Source organism: Acipenser ruthenus, chromosome 15 (assembly GCF_902713425.1).
Source record: "Acipenser ruthenus chromosome 15, fAciRut3.2 maternal haplotype, whole genome shotgun sequence".
In the NCBI taxonomy this organism is placed as follows: domain Eukaryota; kingdom Metazoa; phylum Chordata; class Actinopteri; order Acipenseriformes; family Acipenseridae; genus Acipenser; species Acipenser ruthenus.
This window is the reverse complement of record NC_081203.1, coordinates 3,561,479-3,587,976: the sequence shown is the minus strand read 5'-3', so window position 1 is coordinate 3,587,976 and position 26,498 is coordinate 3,561,479. Positions and strand designations below refer to the sequence as shown.

The following is a 26,498-nucleotide window of genomic DNA, read 5'->3' as shown; positions in this document are numbered from 1 at the left end:
TGGTACATGTTAAGTTGCTTTTTATTTGGTATAGCACAATGGAAATACATTAATGATGTTACAAGTATAGTTACTATAATAAAGCAAACACATTGGATGTGTGTAACAATTTTTCTTTTTTTCATACAATAGACCTATTTTGCAAACCGGAAATAAGAAAACAATGTACAGAAAGCAAATCGAGAATATGAATTTTCTAAAGTGGTTTATCTCACAGATATCCAGTGCATAGCTGAAATATGCAGCATTAAAAAACATTTCTTAAACGTTTCACTAAATAAGAAAGAGGCAAGCGCGTGTCTAGGACACAAAAAACAAAAACAAAAAAAGTGTGCAAACTTATCTCTAACAGCAGCCACTACAATGAACTTATCAGATAGAATCACGTGTTACTTTCCTTTCAGCAGAGAAGTTCAGGGAATAGGTAAAGCGTCTTTTTCATTTAGAGATTTAAATGTCAGACCATAATGAAGTCGACAAGAATACATAAACCTGGGCTTGTAGTAAGAAACATGCTGTAGCCCTAAATATAAAGCTTAAAAGAGTCATTAGCTTCAAATTACATTTGCTGTCTGCAATAACTTTAACGGAGTGGTCCTTGCAATTACTCACATACAGTGTTTTCAAATCATTTGTATGTGTTCAGGCACTTTGACAATGAGTTCTGGGGTTGCTTTTCAGTTCTACCTGCCTGTTTAATTTTAAGCCCTACGCTGGTCGGTGGACTGGGTGCTGCAGTGTTTCAGGTATTAACCAAGGTTTATTGAAAAACATTCTTTCCTCTAATTTAACACAAGCCTCTTAAGTTGCCGTGGATCGGTTTGACTCACAGGAAGGGTACACGCTGGGTTTTCTGTCCGTTTATTCAATTATCCGGATCAGGCTCTCCACAGGCGAGGGTCATTAGTGAGATTTACCTTTCTAAGTGAAACAAGATCTTTAATCGGTTCACAGAGCACTGCTGTCCAATTTCATACACTGTGCAGCATCTCAAGACCCCACCTGAGTCCTCCACCGACACTATATGCTGTATCGGGGAATTCGAAAGGGATAAAACTTGCAACAAACAAGCTAGTTGCAGGAAGGAATTCAATGATTTCTTGCAAGATATATGCAGTTAAAATGACCGCATCCCCCTCTAAAAATGCCAAGTGTTAGTTTAGTCCCAAACTACCAGCGACAGGCAGACCAAACAACCTACAGCAAATTGATAAGGGACTCGTGGTACTGTGACTATGAGGAAAGACTTGGTTAATAATACCTCTTCAGGTGCATCTGCTTTAAAACACCAGAAAGGAAACAGAAAAGTGACCCAAAGTATCTGTAAAACAAACTTGGAGAAAATGGATTCGTTCTCCTCCTTTTGGTTACTGTCTGTTCAATAACTTCAATCAAAGCACGCACTGAAGAGTCATTTATCAGCTCTTTATCTGGAATTGCTCTCCGTGCTCTCTGTGAGGCCTGTCGTTATTTAATTTTATTACTTGTTTCTGATGCCTCTGGAGCCTTGATTAGGTAAAGCGCGCACACAAACTCATTTAGGTGCAGTTATTAATTAACATCAGGGGGGGGAGGGAAGGAGCGCTGAGCACAAACTGGCAGCTGAATTTGAACACCACCTGTCTCTGCAGTTTAAACAATCCGATCTGTCAGCGCGCTCCGCTGTGCAGCCTGTGTTATCATGTTATCCCAAGCTCAGGTTTAATAGTGCAAGCTGCTGGCGCACGGAACAAGAACGCACACTGCTGATTGCAACTGGCACTGTATCAACTGCACAGCCCTCAACGCATCTCCCGTCAGTAGATTTCAATAGAAATATTTCAAAAGCATGTTGACATAATGCTGCTGCTCTTCACATCTTAGTGAATAATTAACAATGCAGCTGCTAACGACTGCCTATATATAGATTCTCTTGTTTTACATCCCAATTTTTTTGGGATAAAATTATATATATATATATAAAATCTTGAAGTTGTCTGGTGTCCTCAGCTGTACAACTGACAATAAGAGTTTTGTGTACACTGATGCCCTCTCCTGGTCAAATAGTATACACCATAGTGGAACTACAGTGCTTCCTCGCTATAAGGCTCTCGGTTATAGCGGGCCTCGGATATAACGCTCCTACAGCATGTCCCCCAATTCCCTATACTAGTGATTCATGCAATATTTCTACAGTAAACACAGTACCGGTGTTCAAACTGTAAACAACTTCTCAGTCTAATTTCCGTTTCTGCCTCTCCCTTTTGATACAGTATCTGAACTGGAGAAAAGCTTTATAACTAAATAAATATTAGGCCTTTTACGCGGTTATCTTTCCTAATGTATTTACATTTTTTGCTGCGAGAGGAGCTGCTGCTTTCTCCAGGAGACGAGACGCTTCAGCCCCGCTCCGGCAACTGAACCTGGGGCGAGCCCGTTCCCTCTTCCCCTCTCCCAACCCGCTCTCCTTCTCACACTTGGTTGGCTTCTCTGTCGCTTCGAACTGAACTCCCAACCGCTGTTTAGCCAGGCTATTTATAGTTTAAAAACTGCTAATTAAAACGATCCACGAGTGGGAATGTTACCTTTTTTTTTTTTTTTTTTTTTTGTAAAAAATACACCGTTGATTACATGGTGCTTTATGCATGGTTAATTCACGGAATGTTAAATTTTTGCTTCACTATATGTGCATTATAGAGAGGGAGTTAATACCTCACTACACTGAGTGGTAAATATCAGTTTAATCTATTTGGCGTTTCGGAAAAAGATGGGGGTTTGGGGGTTCTGTATTTTTGGCATCATTAGTTTTACTCTGTATTTTTACAGTACATTTGAAAGTCATTTTTTGCATGTAGAAAACAGTAACAATGAGCAATGCTTTTCTAATCATTAAAATTACGCCTGACAAACAGCACCAGTGCTAATGTCTCAGGTACCCAGTCAGAGCAGTGATGTCAAAAGAAAAAAAATAAAAAAAGGTCAGAATAAAGACACTAACAGCTTCCTTATTGAGTTTCTCAAAGTCAACAGCGTACATTCCATTTAAAAATATATATATATACTCTTTGCTTTTAAGCATCAATTCAGTTTAACTGATTTACATTTTAAGTGAATTACGTTCTTCGCTGGAAGGTGAAAAGGGCAATATTGTTATTTGTCATACAAATACAATGACTGGTGTGAACCATTAAGACACAATAGGGCAATATTATATAACAAAGAAAACGGTCAATTTTGATGAAACAGGTACCATCATTTTACACTAATTTGCATAGTCAAAGGCATTTGGAAATAGTGCAATTCAAAAGAAGGCCAAGCAGTAAAACAGACTTCCTACTGGACAAGATGTTGTGTTTACCTGCTCAAAAATATATACTTCGGACAGATAACCGAAATGATAGTGTTTGTGTTACTGCTTTTAAAAGCATATCTTTTAAATTCCAGAACCTTGCCACCAAATGGTATTTTCAGACCAAGCCAGTATTGGTTACTGTTGCATTAAAAGGATATACATATATAATTAGGCAATAGCACCATCTAGTGGGTGTCAGCGGTAAAACATCTTATTTCAGATTTAGTCGAAAAAAAGTATTACTAAACATGCAAGCAGTTAAGTTGTGGTTTATGTGCAAAAAGGGGGATTAGCTGATATATTATCCAATCAAATGTTCTGAAATGCAAAAGTATCATTTTACAGTCTTTGAAACACCACACAGAACAAACGTGGCATCTCTTATATGCACTTGGGCAGGGCTGTGTGGTTAATAGACACGCTCTGGAGACATGATTCTGAGAGCAATCCTGAAGCCACAATGAAGCTTTAACCCTTTCATGCATGAAATATTAAAAATAGCTTTTTTAAAAAAAAGGAGTTTTGGACACTTTATATGGGGAAAAATGGAATCCTCATATGAGGCCATCATACATTTGTGTCTTCCATATGTCCCCCCATATTAGGTCGCCATGCATGAAAGGGTTAAAGTTCTGTGTTTTAAAAAGATGCCAGGGAATGCGATGACTGGATTATACAAGGATATAAACTGACTCTATACCAGACGCATACATTAGTAAAGATAAGCCAGTCAGATATGTAAGTTTAAAAAGTAAAGTTCTGCTTAAATACTTACAAAGAAAAGGCTAGACTATCGCTGCAATGCAAAAATACAGACAATACAAACCTAATGTAAACGGCAGTCTGTTAGACAGTATGCCAAACTGTGTTTTTATACAGGAATAATATTTTGGTCCCTTAATTATTATTTGCCAGAATGAGCGATTATATAAATACTATCTAAATATAAATTTATAGAACAAAAACATAAAATAGCATGCATTCGAGTATATTTCACAGCTGTACTGTACTCATGTCCAGCGTTCTAATTTTGGTGAGTTCCTTAAAAAGATCATTTGGGTTGAGTCTACACTGCCTCATCTCTCCATAGAAACCATCAAGCCTCTCAAGGGTTAGAATAAGCCCACTACTGGGAAGACAGCAACACTAGGCAGAACAAACCAAACCGCAGGCCTTGGAAGAAAAGGATAACCTGCTAATAACCAAGGAGAAGAGACCCACAAAACCTCAAAACACAATCTAGAGCAGGGGTGGCCAATCCCGGTCCTGGAGGGCTATTCCACTCCAGGTCTTACAGGTGAACTGCAGGGTCTGGGTGGAGCTTGAATTGGTTCAATTGAACAATTTAGAACAGGGTTCGAACACAGACCAGGACTGGAATCCTTGGCCACCCCTGAGGGTGTTATGACCCTATTCTCCACTTGTTTCGGATCACCTGTAAGCTTTTTTTGCACAACAAGCAGCAGCACCAAGTAAAACCAATTCCCATGCCTTTTACCAGCAGACTTAAAAATATGGTTCTACAGAAGCCCTCTCTCCACCGCAATCCCTGCATTTTAATGCAATTAAGTTTGCATGGGACGAGCTTGAACGACACATTCATCACCCTGCCTACACCAACTGCGTCAAAGACTAACGACTGAATGGATGAACATCCCTTGAGACACCTTCCAGCACCTTGTGTCAAACGGTGAGCCAAGCCAGTATTTGATACAACGTCCTAATAAAGTGACAAGCCAGTCTATGTTATGTTCTACAAACATGTCATTCATCCACAGACCTGGCAACATGTATACACCAGACTTTGCACATTAAAATTCAAACTTGTTTATCTTTGAAAAGGGTCGAATACACTACCGCTAATGTGCTGTATGTACATCCACAACTATGTTCTGCCAATTTTTACAATATGAGAGGGAACAAAAAAGAACCAAAAAGACAAATATATATGTACGGAGTAAAGAAAACATATTGGACCAAAAAAAAAAAAAAAAAAAAGGACACATCTTTACAGGTTTACGTGCGAGTCATGAAATTGGGGTAATCTGACAGCCAGTTCATAAACCTAGCGTTGAGTTTTAACTAGCAGCTAAACACATGGTAAACTAGTAGAACTAATCTGCTGTAGCGTTCATAGAAAGTGGATCTGATCACAGACAGTATTATAAGAAACGTTGATTGGCTTTGCTAGTGCAGATGGAGGAATTACCGTCCTGGTCAGCTTTAACACTGAAGTTAAACTCCACTGGCCTATTCCTTCACTCCGCAGCACAATCCCAACAATTCAGGCTGTCTTTCATGCTGTTTTTAATAGGGTTGATGCTTTAATAAGAAAAGTTACACAGTTTTGTATTTGCTCCATGTGGAACATAGATTTTTACCTAGTGACTGGGTCGTTGGTTTGTTTTACAATCCACTTCTATAAAAATCCAAACAAAATCTTTACTGGTTAGTGTCTCCTGAACTCTCTATTTAATGTTCCAAGCGTCTTGCAGGGTCAAACTAAGGCTGGACCAAGAAATAATCTACAGTCAAGTCCCTTAGAACAGCAATGTATTACCCTGAAGAAGCCATTAGCAGACCACAATATTACCAGCAATGGCAAACACAATCGACGTGGGACAAGTATTGCACAGTGGTCCTGATTCGCTAGTCCGATGATACTGCACTAGATTATCAAGGTGTATTGGTTCATTTTGATACCAGTGGTATGTCATAAATATATGTTACCGTTGTGGTAGCATTCTATCAATGGCTAATACCCCTGTAGATATCCTTTGCCTCTTTGTACAGTTGCAGCATTGCGCTTGTCTGTCTGCATCGCCACTGAAGATCAATCAGTGAGTTCTGTTGTCTGCAGGGAAGCCTATTGTTAATGGATTAAGTTGTTCTGCACCAATGGCTACATTCTCTGAAATGTTCTTTTTGAACCACTGCATTGCAAAGCTAAAAAAAAGAAACCTGTATTCGCTACCACGTGTGAAACAAAGCCGTATAACAAGGGAAAAAATGCTACAGGTATCAGATAGGAGTCATTTACTGGAACTAAACTAGCAGATGGGCTGAACCCATTTGTCACTGGACTGCATCACAAGTCTAGAATGAGTCAAACCAGTTAACATCCTGAGAAATGCAGGGACTTTCCAACAGAGTAACTGCTCTCCCGCACACCCGCCACGATCGTATACAGTTCAACAACGGCCAACCTACTAATACTGTGCTACTCGCCGCTTCAAGCAAGAAAGGGTCACTGTGTACTGTACATGTTACAATACCAATCGGTACCCTATCTTACTGCAATACCGGACTGGTGAAATAATGAACCTTTCACTGCCTTCACGGAAATATACCTGCGTGGCATGCAGTTATGCTACAATAAATTGCAGTATAAACCCACATACAAGTTTTCTATGGTAAACGTGTCTCATATCCCCAAAGTTCCCCATGTTTTTACCACGATTAACAATATTTATATTCTTTACAATGTTTTATTCCTGTTTTCTCTGTGCCACGCCACACTTTGCCGCGCTAAACTTTTATAAGGGAAAAAAAACACAAAAGACATCCCGCCTGCAATAGAAGCACAACAGGTACCTGTTTACTGCATCTAACAAAGAGGCATATCCCGCAGGTTAAAATACTGTAACGTCCCCATAAAACGGATGACTGAATGAAGAAGATGCCAATCCAAGTCCTTGTTTCCCGTGCTGCTCCCCAGGGTTCGGTGATGGGTCAGTAGGGCGTGGTACCCTCCCACTCCACCAGATACTGCACTTTCCCCTCGGGGGTGACCCTGCGGGCCAGGACCTGGTACTTCTCCCCGCACGCCAGTCTCCCCGCCGCCCCAAAGTAGCTGCTGATGGAGGATTTGAGGTGCGAGAGGGAGGAGTCGTCCTCGCTGATGCTCTCAAAGGTGTGGCTGTCGATGCCGTTGTCGGGGGTGTCGGGGGAGGCCTCTGTGTCGAATGTGGTCTGGCTGCCGTAACCCTCTGTCGCCGCCCTCCTGGGCGCCAGCAGGGTGTAGCTTTTGGTCCTCAGCTTCCTCTTCCTGCTGCCAACGTTCTTCCTGTACAGAGAAAAGGTTTTAGCATTAGAAAAATATTCGCATGGTATTCACCAACATAATTACAGTTCCTAGCTAACGAGGCACACAACAGGAATAAAACTTCAGAGCACTAAGGGTTGATTTTATCAACCTATACCCCGTCCGGATAAGACACTTTACTGCACTGGGTAATCTCCATACTGCTGCCCTAAAATGTATAAACTTGGTTTTCCATGAACCTCATTTCACTCTGTTTTTTGTAGGCTAATAAGTGGGTTTATAAATCAGCACACAGGAGGGAATCCAGAGATTTATTAGATCATTAAAATAGACACAACTGGGTGAAACACAGCAACTGTTACCCAGCACTGAGAGCATCAGCACACTGTAGGGGCCAACTCCACAGATTTGTACCTTCAGTGATGTTTTAAAAGAATGACATTATAAATGGTAATATAACTTGGCAGTGAAATGGTAATAAAGTTAACTGAGGCCAGGGACAGGGATTTAAAACCTTAAATACAGTATCTTCAGCTTCAGTCAAGAGCTCAAGGCCTGATTAATGGTGTGCTCAAGTTTGTCACTTTCTTCAGCCTTTTCATGGTTCTGCCACTAGAGGGTGCTGCAGTTGGCTTAATTCTGTTTACAAGGAAGTTTACACAGAGGTTTAAAATGTATGTATTTATCTTTTAACAAATATAAAAGACGCAACCATTTAAAGAGCACACTTGTATCCTTTTCTTTTCTAAGCTGCATTGTTCCAAGCTATTGAAAAATATGTGATATACGGTACATAGTATAGTGGTATTTTAGAAATTCATTTTTTTGGTTTTAAGTTCAAGGCTTAGAGTAACCTCCTATGATTACTTCAACAAGGGGCTAAGAACTCGGAACTCAGTGGAGAAAATAACATCTATTTCACTCATCAAATGCTGTTCAAATCCAGGTGGTTTTACGCTTGGAAAGTCTCTGTCTGGGCTCCTGTCGGCCGGATCAGTAGGAGTCGTTGCTCAGTGAGTTGAATTATCCCTGGACGATTCTCCTCCCTAAACCTCAGGGAGCGCAAAGTCCAGCACAACCAAGATCAGTAACTTAGCACACGCAGAATCTGAACTCCGAACAGCGGTGCTTTTGCTACGTGAGCCACTGGGTAGCCTTGCTGTTCAGTTACAGGTACAGTATGTGCTGCCTGGTGCCCCGGAGTATTGTGGCTTTCACCCGCTTCAAAGGAGATCATGCTGTTAGGCTAACTAGAGGTTAGAAAATGTTTCTGTAAAAGTCTTGTTTACTTTTGCCTGACCTAGCCATTACATTTCAATTTGAATTGATTTCAATGCCCTTGTGTGAAGGAACACAGACAGCGATGGGATATGGTCTGACAGCCAGCGTTGCCAAGTTCTCAGACTGCAGGCTTATTGATTGCCTGCGTTGTTGTTTTGTGTAATAAAGCTGACAAAGCTGATAAAAGAACCGCTCTGACGTCCCGTCTATCTTCCCTCTAATACCTGGATCCTGCAGGGAAATTCCTTTATAAATCAGCGGACTGGCCCAGAGGAATTGTTCCGACTGCAGATTTAATAAACCCAGTCGATGCTCCCTGGGACCTCTGCTGCATGACCTTTAAATTTCGCCAGTGTCCCTACAAGAAATCAGCCGACTGCATTAGCGCTGCGAGGCGCACTTTAGAGAGCCGGCCGAATTGCTGGCAATTAAAGCAGTCTGCGGGGAGAGTAACGATCGCGGATGAGCAATGGAGCATGGACTGGAGTTTCCAGGCTTGGTCGGGGTTTAATCAATCTTCCACTGAACGGGGCTCCAAAAGGAGGCACTGACTGAGCTGCTGATCAATTCTTCATCGTGTCGGCGGATCAGCTGTCTGAAACCTCACTGCATTTCATTGGTGTGACAACCTGGATTACTTAAAGCGTTTCCCTCTTTTCAACAGACCCGTGTCTTATTGGGTATTGATGGACAGATTAGATGCGCAGTGTGATTGAAATCGCTGCACTCTGACACAGGCAGCATTTCTTAGTAAATGTTCCCAACTGCTTGAAAAACACTGCTGTTTACAGTAGTTATAAATACCTTGTGTTTAATCTTGTATGTATCTTGTATTTAATGATGTTCCTCACGACTGGTTCATTATGCAAACAATATCCTCAAAATGTATTGCACCTCGTCAGTTTCGGTTACAGTGGCAAAGAAAGGATATCTTTGATACAAGAAGAGGGCTGATAGTAGGTGCTCGGTTGGCAGGTGCTTCCATGGCCAGGTTTACTGAAGCACCCAGAAAGCACCATGTCAAACAGGGACACTCTAGAGAATAGCCTTTACTGCAGAGCTCCACTCCCAACCTCCCTGGTGCGGTAATCAGTGATGAATAGTATTGTAAAAAAGTCAGCCCCACAACTTACTGAAAGTGCTCTGGCAAGCATTTCTATTTCTCTTGTCCAAACCCACTACACACAGCAGTTAAACAACTCGGCATACAATCCCTTACCGTGACTCATAGGATAGGCTTGTTGTAGCAGAACCAGATGTGCTTGCAGCATCTGTGGAGTCCAGGTCTACACTGAAGGTCCTCCCCGAGCTGGCACTGAGAAAAGAACACCACAGTCAGACCAGCTCAGCAAACAAGCCATGCTGAGATCTCTCCTGTTCCAAGGGCACGTGAGCTGGATCACAGGACTAAGCGTCCCTTCAATTGCTGTTTTATGCTATTAAAGAGGACAGCTTCAAAGGTTACATTGTTTTGTTTGGTTTTTTTTACATTTTCCTTTCTCTTTTATGATGTTAGCAATCGTTCGGAATGGTTCTGGGTTCCGTTGCTCTGATATTGAGATCAGCGTCACACGATTTGAAAGGAACGAGGACGTAAATTCATTCTGAGCTTTTAGGAGTCTCCAGGAAATCTCAAAGCAAGCTCAAGCCAGGTAAAGGCAGATTTTGGGGCAACACAACCCAGAACCAACAAGAACGATTGCTAACACTATTAAACAGTAAGGGAAATCAAAATCCATTAAAATGACATGCAGAGCAACTTACTCTTTAAGAAGAACTGGCTCGCCATATGAGACAGGCAACATAACTTTGCAATCCCCAATCCCAGGCTGTACTTACTGCATTTAGAGCTTCTTGCTAAATCTCACCCACTTTTCACCAACCATCAACCACCAGATCTGCAATTACTAAAACATTTATCCAAGATAGCGGTGTTCAGAAAGGCACTATGTTGTTTACAGGGACACACTGTGAGCTGCAGCGGTGAGGATAAACTAACACAGGCAAGCAAGACAATCGCAGCACGATAAATAAGTGATGAGGTTCAAAACCAGCGCTTTGAAGTTCAAACTAGGTCTTTATTACTCTTTGTCACGCTTGAATGGAAACAATATTCCTTACTTCTGGAAGAAGGAAGTGCCTGGACTGAGAAATATGTAGACGATTAACAACAGCCTTCAGATGCAATTGAAAACTTTAAATTGTGTTGCACTGATTTGGTTGTATCTCCAGGCATGTGCACCAGGTGCTTGCCCTGTCTGCAGTAACAACCTTTAATAAATAATAAAGCATGGGTTGTGAGGGCAGAGATAGGCGATTGCATCCCTCTGGAAAGTTATTACTCAAACCACCACTCCAGGCAGCTTCACAAAAGATCTCCACTTCAAAAAGCGGGCTATCACACTGCTCTGCTAAGGCTGTCAAAGAAGAAACGGTAACCAGGTCTAGGAACAGATTGGTTTCAGAGTAAAATAACACTGCAGAACAATTCTGACAAATTCATCAAAGGGGATCTTTTGATGTTCAGAATTCTTCTCACAACCTGCAGATTGCTCCTTTCGCCAACAGACTTACATTTTATTCAGAACTACCGTCTCGCACAAGAACACCTCGAGAAACCTGCACGAGACATGACATGTAAGCTACCCACTCATGAATGTGGAGAGGCTGCAATGAGGTCCACAGAGCTGCGCTGGGGTCTGGAAAGTTTTACCTTTTTAAGCTCTGAAGTTCATCCAAAGTGAAGTCGAATATACTGGCCAGGTGGTCATTTGTGCTCCAGGCTGAGGTGAAGTCGCTCTGCAATGCAATAGAAGCTGACATTACTGCTCGGAATTGAAACCACCCTGTTCCACTGGCCTGCACACCATTCAGCTTCCCAGCTCACTGTTAGGAAAAGACCAATTTACTTGATCAACAAATCCTCTGTTGCTTTAAATATGCATGCATTCTGATTTTCAACATTATTTTGCATTAAAAAAAAGCCCATGCAACATTTGCCCAGAGTTCTGAATTTCAGTGTTAGGCCACCCAATAACCATTGTTCAATAAACATTTGTGGTAGAGTTTGGGGAAACATTATAGATGGCTGGTATGTTGGTCCCTGAATAGTGCGCAGTTTCTACCCTCTATAACAGAGCAAAGGATAAATGTAGTCCTTGAAGTTTAAAAGGGTCAAGTGGGACTACATGTCCCAGAAACCACTAGGGTTTTTAAACACGGCCGATTAAAATCGAACCCAGAGTTGGTTAATGCAGCACACCTACTGCTAAGAGTATTTAAAACAGTTCTAAAAAGACTGTTTGTGGTCTGTGTCAAGGCTTGAGACCAGTGTGCTGGGAACCTTAAGAAAGAAGGTATTGTGTATTGGTAACTTCGCACTGTTAGGTTTTTGTTTCGTATTTTGTTTTGTTTACTTACTGTTTCTCAAGCAGTCCTCTTGTCAGGGGATGCTGTTGTAATAAAAATACAGGTACTGCTCTGTTTGAACTTGAAATACTGTTGTCTGCACTAATTCCTTTACACTAGAAGACAGCGGTCAAGATCACGAAAAGTGACAAAGTCCCGACAAAAGAAGAACTTTTGTCACACATCCTTTATAAGTCTGAAGGCTTCTCTGGTGCTTCATTTATTCTTAAATGTATCACCCATAAATCAACTTAAGATACAGGCAGACAGATAGATAAACTATGCCCTAATAAATCCATAAGCCTGTCATTAATGAAAAACTGATATGTGGTACAGTTATTATAAAAATATCGACAACATTATAGGGAAAGTGTCACAACTGTCCACCCTCCACAGTGCCTGATCAGTACGGACAGTAATCAAGCCCAGCATTGATCACACATACAGTACAAGAAAGGAGTGTGCCACTAAAGAGCCCTTAATTCTGCAGATCGACTGACAGATAACATGCACTGCTTTCTCAACAACTCACGCTTGGAATGGCATCCTCCAGCAACCACTTGGACCTCTTCCTCTTCATCTTTCTCTGGGGCTGGGACTCCTGAGCCAGGGAGCTGCGTGAGAAAAAAGGCAGGTCAACACCGTCCCTCACTTGCAACGGGACGAATAGCACGCGTTTGCAACGGCTCGACAGCTTCTCACTACAGAGTAGAGCTGTGAAGGCAACGTGACTCCCAAAGGACTGCAAAACGGCCCAACCTGTATCACATAAAAGCATAAATCAAAGAGCAGGCAAGACCATTCATAACTAACCTCTGTTGCAAGACTAACGATGGTAACCAGTAACAGCTTAGCGGTACACCAAGTAGTCATTTTTATGTTAACCTTAGCATTCGCTGCAGGGCAAGGTTTCATCATTTTTTTTTTACTTAATGGAAAAATCAAATCTTCTAGCACTAGACCATTAACAGCTCTGATTGCTTACAGAAGAACAGCTACTACCACACTTGCACCCTAATGTGCAGCTGGTAATCATAACTATTTATATTATCAACATGGGAAAAAAAACAAAATCTGCAAACACTGCACTAGAGCAAAAGCTTAATACAAATCTTGCCCGATAAGATATATTATATTATAATTTCCCCCAATACATTGTTGTAGTGCGCAGCTAACAGCAGACGTACAGTGTATTCTAGGGCCTCGGTTTGCTGAATTATTACAATCTAATTGTTAATACATCATTCCCGATCAATAAACCTTGAGAAATGTACAAGCATAGTGAACACTGCACATTCCAGAGTGCTTTCTCCATGAGCACGCAACGTGACTGCTTATCAGGGGCTGTTCACATAACCCAGTCGGTGTTCATAAAAATTGGGGTTTGCATAATGGAGGTTTTGTACACTTTAGTCTTATTCCTATTCCATACAAACAAAGCATAAGATTGTGAGCGTCAAACTTCTCTTTTAGGTACCTCACGGAACTTTGGCCAAAGTCGGATTTTATGTTCCGATGTGTGTGTGTGTTTTTTTTAATGTATATAATATTTAACTAACCAGGAATCATGTTGATTTTACCTTGCTTGCCAAAACATTGGGCTCTGGAATGGAAATCACCTGGGGTGCAGCTGTGCAGGTTTGACCTTGGTGCAGCGCGTCTCGCTAACCACGCCTGCACCGATGCTCAGCCCAGCAGGTATTCAGCTCTGAGCTGGGCATGACTTTCTCTGCTAATGACTTAATTGAATTTACCCTCCAAAGAAACAGCAGGCCACTGGACTGTACAAACCCGTCTGAAAGTCTAACGCCCCCACAGCGCATTTGTGCCGTATGTGCAATCGCAAATAACATTAACGTTAAAGAATATATTTACTGTTTGATTTCTGATCCTGTACCTAAACCCTTCCTGCGCTGTTGGTCTCATGATCTGATTCTATAAATATACTGTATTTCAAATACAGCTGTATAGACTTGTAAAGTGCATTTTGAGTGCATTCACTCAGTTTCATTATTCTGTATATAAAGCAGAATTCGGTTTTGGCTTTGTACTGTAAAGCGGTGAAGTTGCAGCATGTTGTCTGTTGTACTGTGTGCACACAATGCGTCTGGCTTCATCACTGGCGATTCACGCAGTGCGAGTTCACATGGTGTGGTGAAGAGCAGCCCTACCTGTTTGTACTCTTCCCTCTCTTCTTCCACTCGCTGCCCTCCGAGGGGTGGGGGGTCTTCTCTGGGAACAGTTTGGAGGGGGGGTTGGGGGGCATCCGTGTGATCAGCCGGAAGATGCATTTCCTCTTTTTAATTTCTTTCCCACAAAGAAACCTTTGCACAAGAAGATATATTTTTTATATATATGTGGTTTATTTCGGATGTATTCTGCGTGCCAGCCTGACCACATGAAAACACGACTGTGGGACACACATCTCGGTTATATTTGTTTCCTCCCCTGACATGCATCAGTCTCATTGCTGGATATTTTTTATTGTTTCTTATTGTAAAAACAACAACAGACGAGCTTATCTGACAGGTTATAAGGAGTGCTCTCTCACGCTTCCTGTTAAATTGTACTGAGACTAAAAAATGCCGACCTGTGATGCTTGATACTGCCATCTAGAGTGAGCCGATGGAAGTTTCTTTACAAAAAGGTGTCAAATTACACTCAAGTAAAAGAAACAGGTAGGGAAGTATTTTAGCCAATACCTAAAATCGGGGAAGTACTTCTGTTGCATATTATAGTTTTTACATGGACAGGTTCATTAATGTACACCGTGTGTGTGTGTATATATATATATATATATATATATATATATATATATATATATATATATATATATATATAGACACACACACACATACACATATTATATATAACTTCTTCAAATTGTTCATTAATATTTTAGTAATATACATTCTTGCTCTCACTGGTTCTGTTACAGACTACAATACAGCAACAGAAGAGTTCTCTGTTAGTTCTCTATAATAACCCCTTTGCAAAGTGCTCGGCTGTCTTCTAGCATGGTGTTGTGCACATAGCCAAGTTCATTACAGAACATATAGAAAAGGGAAAATGTCTTACTTGCTTTTATATCTATTGAGGGCTTCTAGGAGGTACTGGCCTCTCTCGTGGGGAGGTGTGTTGGAAAGCTAGGGAGCGGGAGAGGGTGAGTGGGAAGGGAGGGGGAGGGGGAGGGAAAGGGAGAGGGGGAGTGGGAAGGGAGGGGGAGGGGGGAGGGAGCGGGAGAGGGGAGGGGGAAGGGAGGGGGAGGGGGGAGGGAGAGAGAGATGGAGAGGGTGAGTGGGAAGGGAGAGGGGAAATGCTTCCGATTACATTAATGGTTTTGGTTAAAGAGAAACAGTACAGACACAGTTCACTTTCCTATTAAACCTGTCAATACTGTATCACTATCAAACCACAACCCTACAGTACAGCTTACATTGATCAATTCTGTCAATCCCTTTGCTATACAAAGCTTTTAACATTTTTTTCATTTTAGGAGTTGTTGCTACTTTTATCATTGGAACAATCTACAGCTCTGGCCAAAGGTTTTGCATCACCCTATAGAATGAACTAATTTTGCTGTGTAGTTTCTTTGATTGCATGATGTTAAATAAAATATCTAAATTATGTTCACATAGTTTAAAAAAAAAAAAAAAAAAAGATTTCTTCCAGGTGATGCAAAACTTTTGGCCCAACCAATCGCAAGCCAAAACTCAAGGATCAGTAGGTCACCTAGACTATAATATTGCCAAGACTGTCTCCTGCTAAGGAATGTCCGTACCAAGTGCTGGGGTAACTGCACTGAAGCAAATTTATTACAAAACAAAACAAAACCGACTCACCTTTCCAAGCTGCAGATGGTCCCAGTTGCTACTTACAAACGCCAGAATCTCTTCAAATTCAAAGTACTTCTTTTTGCTTTGTAACCCCAGATTGTAGACAGCCAAGTGGACAACGTCAACCCTTAAAATCAAGAGCAACGGTCTTGAGGATCCAGTACTACAGTATAACATATTCTTGTGGCTATTTACAACACATAAACTCACAAGAAACCATTCCTGATTCTCAACCTTAAAGGCAACTTTAAAAAAATACATACATTCATAAAACTTACAAGCCACTCCACCATCATAGGCAAATGAATATAAAGGGAAAGCGGTTTTAGCCATAATATTTGTTTTTACATGCCTTGACTTTAATAAACAGGGATGAGCAGCAACGCATTAACTTAGATTTTAATATGGAAAACTGTTGCTAACAAACACGGTAAACATGTTATAATGTTTACCCTGTTTAAGGAGGCTGTGTGGTCCAGTGGTTAAAGAAATGGGCTTGTAACCAGGAGGTCGCCGGTTCAAATCCCACCTCAGCCACTGACTCATTGTGTGACCCTGAGCAAGCCACTTAACCTCCTTGTGCTCCGTCTTTCGGGTGAGATGTAGTTGTAAGTGACTCTACAGCTGATGCATAGTTCACACACCCTAGTCTCTGTAAGTTGCCTTGGATAAAGGCGTCTGCTAAATAAACAAATAATAATAATTACGTTTCAAATGTTCAATTTGCAACTTGCAGCTGAAAGATCATTCAGGTGGTGCGATACTTTCAAAATGAAATGGGGCCTACTGCTTACTAAGGAACACCCTTCAAAATATAACACTACACATTAAAAAACGCAAGGTAACTGCTTCCATCAAGCCTCGCTTTTCATAAACAGCTCATCTATTTCTAAAATGCAAGGACATCTGATGAAGGAGCTGCATGTTTAAAATCTGATTCGCAGTCCGTTCAACCACCCAGCAAAGAACTCCCCCTTGGGGATTAACTTCAATAACAACTGTCCCCTCTGGAGAAACCATCCTTAAAACACACACTGTATTCAGGAGCTCTACATGCAGGTGAAACAGCGGTCAAAATGTGTGATGCTACGTTGGTACTTGAATATTGTTTTGCTGGATTTAAAAGGTGAACTCTCAATACAGTATGAGAATTGTTAATGTGTATAAAAAAAAGTCATGCTTTCTTTCTGTACAAAGGAATTATTCTTGCAGATTCCATGCTTGGGATTGTCAACCAAACAACAATACTGTTACCTAAAATGCCAACTGACAGCACAACTGTTTGTTTAAATAAGATTCAATCACAATAACAGCAGGTTTATCATTTGTGAAAGTGTATTATGTATAGTATCAGCATCTCCCAGACTTGTCAATAGAGGTGTTGCAATATGCAGGTCATGATACAATACTTATCACAATACATGCAACGTCCCGGATTAGATTCACACTTATTCATCATTCAAGTTCAGCCCCAAAATCAATACACAATGAATCATGCCCTTAATAAATACATCGGTTCAATGTGTTCACTGAGGCCAATGCCCACGATGAATAATGAACCCCGTTATTTACCATCTTAGGGTTAAGCGTCTGATGTACTCCACTCCCTTATTGCACACGCAGCAGTAAAACAAATAAAATCTGGAAAGAAAAAAAAGAGAAGACTAAGGGACATTGCTGCAAACATTGACATGAACGAAGGCGATTAAAATGGGTGAAAGGATATTAAGATCGCACTTCATTTCCGCAGTTTTACCATGGCAGTTTATTAAACTGATCTAACTCCTGTGTTTGCTTTATTCCACCTCCTCAATTCTGACTCAGTCATTGCTGGCATATTTATTTCTTTAATAGCGCTATTATTCTTGTGTCAACACCCAGTTCTGATCAAAATTCAGACACCTCCACATTCCTGACTCACGCTTTCTCCAGTGCTCATGGGCACGTTCAAGGCAATTCAACCCAAAACGAACGCTTTTAAATGAATTCCAAGTCTGATTTTAGCGTTCCAAACAGAAGCAATTTAGATGATTAACGCAGCTGTGTTTACTTTTGCTGGGGAAGAGGCAATTCGACAGATTGGGCAAATCACATTCTCAACACAGCCTTTGACCTCAAACAGGAATGCGATTCTGTTGTTGTTGTTGATTAAAACACACTCTCCCGACGAAGGCTAACTACATTAAAAAAAATGCTTAGCTAACTACATCAAAATTGCTTAGCAATTATAAACAGGAATACTAATTTGCAATGGATATTTCCGTCCTGTATAATCACTAAGCTGCCCAACTGTTATCTAACCCTATTCATTAACAAGAGCTCTCATTTATTCCGCTTTGGAAACCTCACCTGTCTCCGAACATCATGGTTTCATTCAGACACTGGATACAGGCTTCATGGAACCACTGTCTGCACCTGAAACACTGCAGCATTTTCAGGCACCACCTGCAAAGAGAGCAGAAACTTCATACAAGCTGTCAAGTGATTGCAGCTATCAAATGAATTCCATAAAACTCCCTTATAAAAGTCTACCATAGTAAAAGCATAGCAAAGTGTAATCAAGCACAGTGAAAGCATGGCAAAGCATCGGTAAGCATTGTAAAGAACAGCGAGGTATGGTAAAGCATACTAACAAACATGGCAAACCAGGCTAAACTATAGTAAATGCATAGTACTACCATGGGAAAAGTATGGGAAAAGTGCTGACTTGTTGTGTATTTTCATTCGTTGGATAGTTCTCGCTTATCCAGGTTTGAAAGAAGCATTCGATTTCCTGAGAGTAATGTTTACATTAAAATGCAAGTGTTTCTTTCAAAACTGCACATTTGAGAACTATTATTTCGCCAGATGCAAAACAAGGTTTATGGAATCATTTTGCTAGCTGCAATCCTTTAGGGCCTAGAATACATCTTTATATTCCTCCACTCCCTTTATACAGCGCATCAAAGCCCCCAGTAAAAAGCTGAACATGCTGCTTGGCTGTCCAATTCGCTTCCATTAGATGCAAGACATGTCATACTAGCTCAAGCGAGTTTTCATTTCACTGTGAAACGAGATAGCAGGAAATTCAGGAAAGACAAGTGGTCGGCACATATGTTCAAATACGCTGCAAAAAATTCTATTGGGTTTTAAAAGGAAATCAGTATGCAGGGAGTCAGGTCTGATGCTACTGAGTCCAACCCTTAATGTTTCAAAACGTGAGACCTACTTTCCGGGTCCCCCACAGTAACAGTAACACTGCTGCTGATTGGTCCTGTGCATGGAGTCCCACTCAAGCTCCTCTGGGATGTAGGGCAGCACCATTTTCACTGCCTGCAGCGTCTTGGCAATGGGTCCCTTTTTCAGCGCTCCTCCCTTCTACAGGAAAAAAAGCACAAGAAGATGTTTTTAATTTAATGCGGCCAATTATTTTGCATACTGCAGACCCAAGAAAGTGTCTGGATGGTGAAACGGTCTTGAAGTACCACAGAGGGACGCTAACTGATTGTAAGGTCTTCTGAAAAAGCCGCGGGGGGGGGGGGGGGGGGGGTCGGGGGGGAGGAATTAAATGAGGAAACAACAACAACTGGCAAATATTTGTAACTCTTTTTAAATTTTTAATCACTGTCAATATTATGTGCGGATAATTTCATTTTAATTGGTTATGCAGTTTAAATAATTCATAGGCGAGTAATTATGTACTCCGATCAAGATCCTTTCAGCCTTCCTGATTATTAGATTGCATATGAAAAGAAATAGCGGACAGTGCTCAATTAATGTACAGCAATTAGTCAACATATGAGATAAACAGGGGCTGGGAAAAAAAGAAACATTCCAGATCATCCCAAAACAGAACAATGGGATTGATGTTCGGAGACTGGAGTGTCGATGGACGATGCTTGAAGACTCATCCTGCACAGTGGATGGAAGCATTATCGTCTTTAAAATGAAGCCATCACCTTCCAGTGCAGCATTGTTGGAAGGACTTGATCTGCAACAATGCTGAAGTAACGACGGCAGCTTTACGGTAATGCAGGGATCAAATCACGCTATCAACCTAATTTGCATCTTAAATTCAGGGCGATGACAACTTCAGTCGAGTAGACAGGGTCCCAATAAAGTGGCCAGACAGTGTATAGTAACCAACAGAATAAATCAGTTTTGAAAAAAGAAAATTTTGTGCTACATGTGGGAGGCTATTGCCTTCACACACACACACCCACCCACAAACACACACATACATACACGCACGCACACACAAACACACTTCTCTTACCCTTACTGCCAATGCAAAAATACATGTTCTGCAAAACCATGGCGTTGAAGTCGTATCCTGAGCGTTCTCGACCTGGGGGAGGTGACACAGCTGATGATAACCTGACGGAGCAAAGGATAAAAGAACAAAACTTCAGCTATAGCAGACAGAGTACACCTAATCCCATTCTCAGAGACCCCAGCCGAATACTACCTGAACCCATCCCAGGAGGCGCTCTCAATTCAGCTTCATTCTCTCAGTCAACCACAGAACTTTATTCAAATTAATTATAACCCTCAACGAGTCCTCAGAGCTCATTTTTCTTTATTTAATATCCAGTCTTTCTGCCATCTACTGCACAGAAATTAGCTGCCAAACTGCCAAGCCCTGACAGCTTTCAGCTAACCTGAACTAAGTTGACATTGATACTAAAAATAAATTCAGCGTGCACTTCCACCTCGATAAATCATTCAAGTTGCCACATACATTATTAACAATAATTAACTGGTACGCTGTATTTCACATTGGTGATTGCTTCGCTACAGTGCCCCTTACTCGTGGTAAATGGAATGAAATCTTCAAATCATTTTATAGCTTAAAAAGATGAAGGAAATGACTGAATAAGTGTAGTCTGATGAACGATGCACAAAACCAACATGACAGACCCATATCATCACTATTTTCTCTTAAATCTGCCCCCAAAAAAGTAAGCAGCTACAAATCACTGCTTCATTTATTTATTTTTAACTGACCCATACCGTTTTACATTGTTTGCAATTATTGTAATAACTAAAAAAAAAAGGTGCTATTTGAAGTGCATGTTGAGATGCTTTGTCTGTGAGTCCAGGAGCTGCTTTTGCTCTACCTGTCTGCAAGACAGGTGTAACATAGGCTAGATCAGCCAGTCTTTACATGTAAGCACCATTACCTAGTGCACAGCACTGCATTGCTGGACTAAACTTGATCCAAAGTGTCACTAGATGGCGCCGACTCTTACTTCTATAAAGACACTGTGGCCGATCTAGCCTGCATACACATGCATGTCTATGATAGGCAAGCAGATCTACCAAGCAGCTCCTCAAGGGGGAAGCACACTGACACCCAGGACTTACAGCAAACATCAGACAGAGGTAAGAGGGGGTAGTTCAAAACTCAGAAAATACAATTTGATTATTTAAGTTTCATACCAAAAATAGGATTTCCAATGGATTGCTTTACTTTCATGTTCTGCGTTTCTTACGTTGTCAGAAACTAGACCCTTTTGCCTCCGTCACCACTGCATTCATCAATAGGTGGTTATGGATGACTCTGCCTGTTTCTCCATAAAAATTATTTCTTAAACCTTCTGGCAAACTGCGTTTTGATCAAGGTTAGGCTCAATTCCTGTTTTTCACAGGCAACAAATTACGTAAACTGAAGTCACTGTTAGTCAATTGAATTGGCTTCAAATGAAAGCAGTTGAAGGAATTTGAATTTGAATTGGAATTGGAATTGGAATTGGAATTGGAATTGGAATTGGAATTGATTTTAAAAAGGAATCTGAATTGAAAAGCAGGAATTGACCCCCACTCTGGTTTGAATCGTCGGCTGCCTGTAGGAATATAAAATACTTCACTTCCAGATTTTTAATGATCTTGGTTCAGTAGCTAAAACCATGCATCAACATCACCAACCCCCCCTCAGATTAGAAGTCAGCGATACTTAGAGATAGAAATGAATGGTACAAATAATGACCATTTCAACATATTTTGGTTAGGATATATTATACCCACCTAGCCCACATTTTCCACAAATGAGGATTTCGTTTTGCGACACCAACGTAGTTCCAGAACATATTGTGCATCTCGTCTCTTCACCAGGGATCCCAGCTGTAACAGAAAGAGGATCACGTTGTCAATTCCTATGTTTTATATAAATTGATAAGATACTCTCATGAATGGGTTACCCCTTCCCTCTCAGGCAAGATGCTTTCTCAAGGAATTTGATATTTTACTCACCGTGCTGGATATCTTTCCACAGAACCCAAAACTTGGAGTTATCTTCAAATGTTACTAAACAGCTTTGCTTAGAGGCGCTCACCTGAAGGGGAAAAAAATAAACCAAATACAAAAAACAGTGAATTATCATCACCTGGCCTCAGAAAGGTGTAAAAAAAAAACAGATACGTCTCCTGGCATCTAAAGAGAATTGTGTTTTCAAAAAGCAGAAAATGTCAGGGGTCTATTTATAAAAAATTTTAAAAAAAAATCAGTAGTCAAAAAATGTCAAAAAATTAATTAAAAAAACACATCCCGTTTTTGATGTTTTTAAGCTTTCCTTAAAAGCTCAGCTCATCCAGGATTACGAGCTGCATTCGGTAATACATCTGGAACTGTGATCTGTGATCTATGACTGGTATTCCACTGAAGATAATTTGAGACGTTTCCTGCGATTACTCACTGCACTGTCCTGTATGTAGGCGGTAGTGATAATCACTGGCAGAACAGGTCTGTTTTTTACCACACATCTTGCTCATAGGGGTTAAATACTTATTAACTTAAACAGCAACTGTCCCGTTAACTTTTTGTAATGCAGACAGTCGTTCTGAATGGTTCTTACTCCTTTAAAACAAATCATTTTCGCGAAGTCTGTGTTTAATGTTCTTTGGCGCGAGTTTTGAAGCTGTTCTTTAGTTCTAGGTGTCGGCCAAAGACATATAACAGCGCTAGCGCCACCTAGTGAACAGCAACTGTGGATAAAGTTTCCTTATGTATTTCAGAGTAGGTGTTCACCACATGGAGTTGGCACCAACATAGGTCTATGGCTGAAGATCAACTGTGGAAGAGCCTTCAACAAAAAATAAATGAAGAAAAGCAAATGTCATAGAAATGAGGGGGGAAAGTAAAAAAGCTACAAACATTTCAGTTGAAGCTGTTCTTTCCACAACTGCAGACCAGCACCTCTATGTACTGTTCCTGCATCCCCGCTATATATCCCCATGGGCCACAGCCCGTACTGTGTAACTGCAGGATTACTGACACCTTACCCTTTGAATCTTTCCCAAATAATACAGCCCGTCTGTCCACCGACACAGAACATACTGCCCTTCAGTCAGGCTTGTTTCCATAGGCTTCCACCCGTTACCAGACTTCCTAGTGGATCCAATGGACTCTGGGAGCCCGTGACTGGAAGTGCTGTAACTGTCTAGATCCAGCGTACCGCTCTCCATTAGCACCTGGAATTACTGACATAAAAGACAGAGGAACAGATCACTAGCAGACAAATCTCACAGGGAATTCCAAAAGGGAGTGAGAGGTTTCAGCCATTTCAATAATGTAGCGCAGCTGCTCCCTGACCTTCGCTTACCCCGTTAGTGGATCTGGTTTATGTTCTGCATTTATCCCACAACACAAAGGTTAATACTGAAAATAACCCTTTTCTAATGTTACACAACAGTGGCGATAGAGCGATGGTAGCAGGTTTTAAAATAAACCTGGGGGCTCCAAGGGGCAGTTTGTACTGCACATTTTCTAAGTATTTGGTTTTGTGGAGGTTAATTCTTAAGCACTGTTTCTGCCTATCAGGCTTATTCTCTATTGACATGTTTCAATCACTGGTTCTGAAAAGATTATTAATAACTCCATGTCTAAAGTGAGGTGGTTTTAGAAATGACGACGCGGGACACATTCAGCATTGGGAGTCTTTTCAGAAGCCGACCCAGTGGTTGGAAAAAGGTGTTGCCTGAACATTTAATAAGCATGCTAATATATATATATATATATATATATATATCATAGCAGAGACTCATTGTGGGTTTATCTTGTCTTTTAATCTATGCAATTGGGAACTGTCCTATTAATATTAGGAAATAAGATACAAAGTTCAAGCAAGACAGCCCAGCCCTCTGATAAAAGCCCATTTCAATCATGCTGCTGCATTCACTTTAATTGCAGCAGGCAGCAGTGTGGAGTAGTGGTTAGGGCTCTGGACTCTTGACCGGAGGGTTGTGGGTTCAATCCCCAGTGGGGGACACTGCTGTTGTACCCTTGAGCAAGGTACTTTACCTAGATTGCTCCAGTAAAAACCCAACTGTATAAATGGGTAATTGTATGTAAAATAATGTGATATCTGTATAATGTGAAATAATGTATAATGTGATATCTTGTAACAATTGTAAGTCGCCCTGGATAAGGGCGTCTGCTAAGAAATAAATAATAATTATAATAATAATTGGACACCAGGTGTCACTGTGTGCTATGTTACATTCCAAACCAAAGAAATAGCTTACAATTGGTCACCACTGACACTGTCTACTATGCACACATACAATCAGATGTGAATGTAAATCGGGGAATTAGTATCACTCATACTGTTTATATTAGTATTCATACCACTACTATCAGGGCTGGTCAATATATTAGAAACACCTGCCATAACACTGTCAACCGGGTGCACATGCTTGGTTATGTCTGAGGTTTTCCACGCTGTGCCTATGACAAGCATCTGTCAAACTGTATGTAGCACACCTGATTAATCAGGCCTGTGACGCTGTCAATACAAAAGTCCGTGCTACATAACCCTGCTGTTTCTAATTTTTTGTCCAACTACGTTCCCCTCCTCCCCCTTCATATTTCAGTGTCCCGACTCCTTAAATGTACGTGCTGCTGAATCATCTGACGACCACAACCTCAAACTCGATCTAAATGCTCAGTACTGTTTAAACCTTGAAGTAAACGGTGAATTACTCATATGGAAACCAAAAGCTGCCTAGGACTACTCAAAGCAAGCACTGAAATAAAAATCTTAAAAATATTTACCGTCTTGGGTAAATAAAAAAAAGCGTCAATTTTTAAACAAAATCCCAGATTCGACAATTCTGAATGATTATCTGGCTCGAAAAATTGAATTCGATGCGATTAATAAATAATAAGAATAATAATTAAAGATGTTGTGCTTGGGATGCATCTACCGTTCTTTTGGTTTTTTTGTACGGATTCTTTTTTTCTATCTGCTCCAGTCCCGTTACTGCGACTATACTCGCCCTGCTCCTGTCAGCTCGAGCCACGCCCCCTTCTCTTCGCTCAGAGGTTTTGAAACACAGTCATTGCAAAAAACAATCACAAATTTACACTTCCAGTCATCTTTGGTTTTATAGACGGCAAGTTCAGAAACGGATACATTTCCCCATACCCTCCAGCCAGCAAATGCACACGATATTATAATATCCTCTATTTTAAAGAACTGCATCAACCGTTTGAACCATTGACAGTAACTCAAGCACCCTAAACGAAAATAAAATAAATACCGAGGGGTTTTTTTAAAATTTATTTTGGTTAATCTGTACGCTGTTCGCCATACCAATTAGGATGCATGCGTGTCTTTTTTCAACTTCAGACAGAGCTTTATAAAAACAAGACAAAAAAACTCAGTTGACAGAATATGCATCGTGTTACCAGAAATATCACTAGCCTTTTTTTAAAAATTAGAAATGCGCAATGTTTTTTTTTTTTTTTTCAACACGGCCAAGTTAACTTTTTTGTAAAGACTAAAGCTAACATGAATACACGTTATCCTTAAACAGCTCACCCATTTTATAAAAAAAAAACATTGGTCCAGGAATGAATGTGTCCTCGACGGTTTTGCAAAAATAAAAATCTAATCTGGCTGTGTTACCTGAATTCAAACGTACTTGGAAGGACATAGATAGAGACAGAGAGAGATAAGTAACTTGTTAAATACTAGAACTTGTTGAAGCATGCTGTGTTGACATTGGGCCACAGAAAACGAGAAAACTAAAAGCAGAAACATATTTTGAATTTGTAAAAAAAAATTAACAAAGTTAAATAAATTAAAATAAATATTTGCAAGGAAAATAAATCAAGATTTTTCTATGTAAACCCCCCTCGCAAAAATCCGAGAAACACCCTTTCTTAAATTGATTTTTTCTTACCGTTTGCGCTCTGCCTTGACCTCTGATGCAGAATATTTTAGACAAATCTCTTTCATATACCCAGCTCACTCACTGTACTTGAAGCTGAGCGAAGAGCAGCAGATATATCAAAAGCAGTCAGATTGTGCAGGTCGCCATTTTTTTGCTTTTTCCCGCGAATCATTTACGTTTTGCTTATGTAATTAACACAGTCCCATCTTGTTCCAGGAAGTCAGAAACTTGTTTGAACTCTCTACTGTACAGTGGGAACGTCACGCAGAATTAACACGTTTGTGCAAAACTGCCAAACTGAAACGAATTATTTTTCTTATTACAAAATCTGCAGTTAAGCAACCCACCAAGCTATGCATAATGTTACAATAGTTAAAAATAGTTATTATTATTATTATTATTATTATTATTATTATTATTATTATTATTATTATTATTATTAT

At 40.5% G+C, this 26,498-nt stretch overlaps 1 protein-coding gene across 1 annotated transcript; it reads right to left on the bottom strand.

The window, feature by feature from the left end:
* Positions 1 to 3: 3 nt before the first annotated feature.
* LOC117396659 (PHD finger protein 19-like) lies at positions 4 to 26,298 on the bottom strand. The gene is made up of 15 exons (XM_058986891.1): positions 26,065 to 26,298; positions 23,161 to 23,358; positions 22,133 to 22,214; positions 21,908 to 22,003; positions 20,157 to 20,257; positions 19,110 to 19,258; positions 18,251 to 18,346; positions 17,474 to 17,542; positions 15,908 to 16,028; positions 15,144 to 15,211; positions 14,237 to 14,389; positions 12,598 to 12,679; positions 11,371 to 11,456; positions 9,877 to 9,972; positions 4 to 7,397 (listed from the first exon to the last, which is right to left on the bottom strand). Exons 2-15 carry the CDS (start codon positions 23,341 to 23,343, stop codon positions 7,064 to 7,066), a joined length of 1,716 nt encoding a protein of 571 aa, XP_058842874.1. The 5' UTR covers positions 23,344 to 23,358; positions 26,065 to 26,298; the 3' UTR covers positions 4 to 7,063.
* Between the last annotated feature and the right edge of the window lie 200 nt (positions 26,299 to 26,498).

Excerpts from the sequence above, each read along its gene's own strand:
- LOC117396659 (XM_058986891.1), bottom strand. The coding sequence starts at position 23,343 with ATGGAGAGCGGTACGCTGGATCTAGACAGTTACAGCACTTCCAGTCAC. Across the intron at positions 12,680-14,236 it reads AGAGGGAAGAGTACAAACAG|CTCCCTGGCTCAGGAGTCCC; the intron begins GTAGGGCTGCTC and ends TTTCTCACGCAG. Across the intron at positions 11,457-12,597 it reads TGGAGGATGCCATTCCAAGC|AGCGACTTCACCTCAGCCTG; the intron begins GTGAGTTGTTGA and ends ATTGCATTGCAG.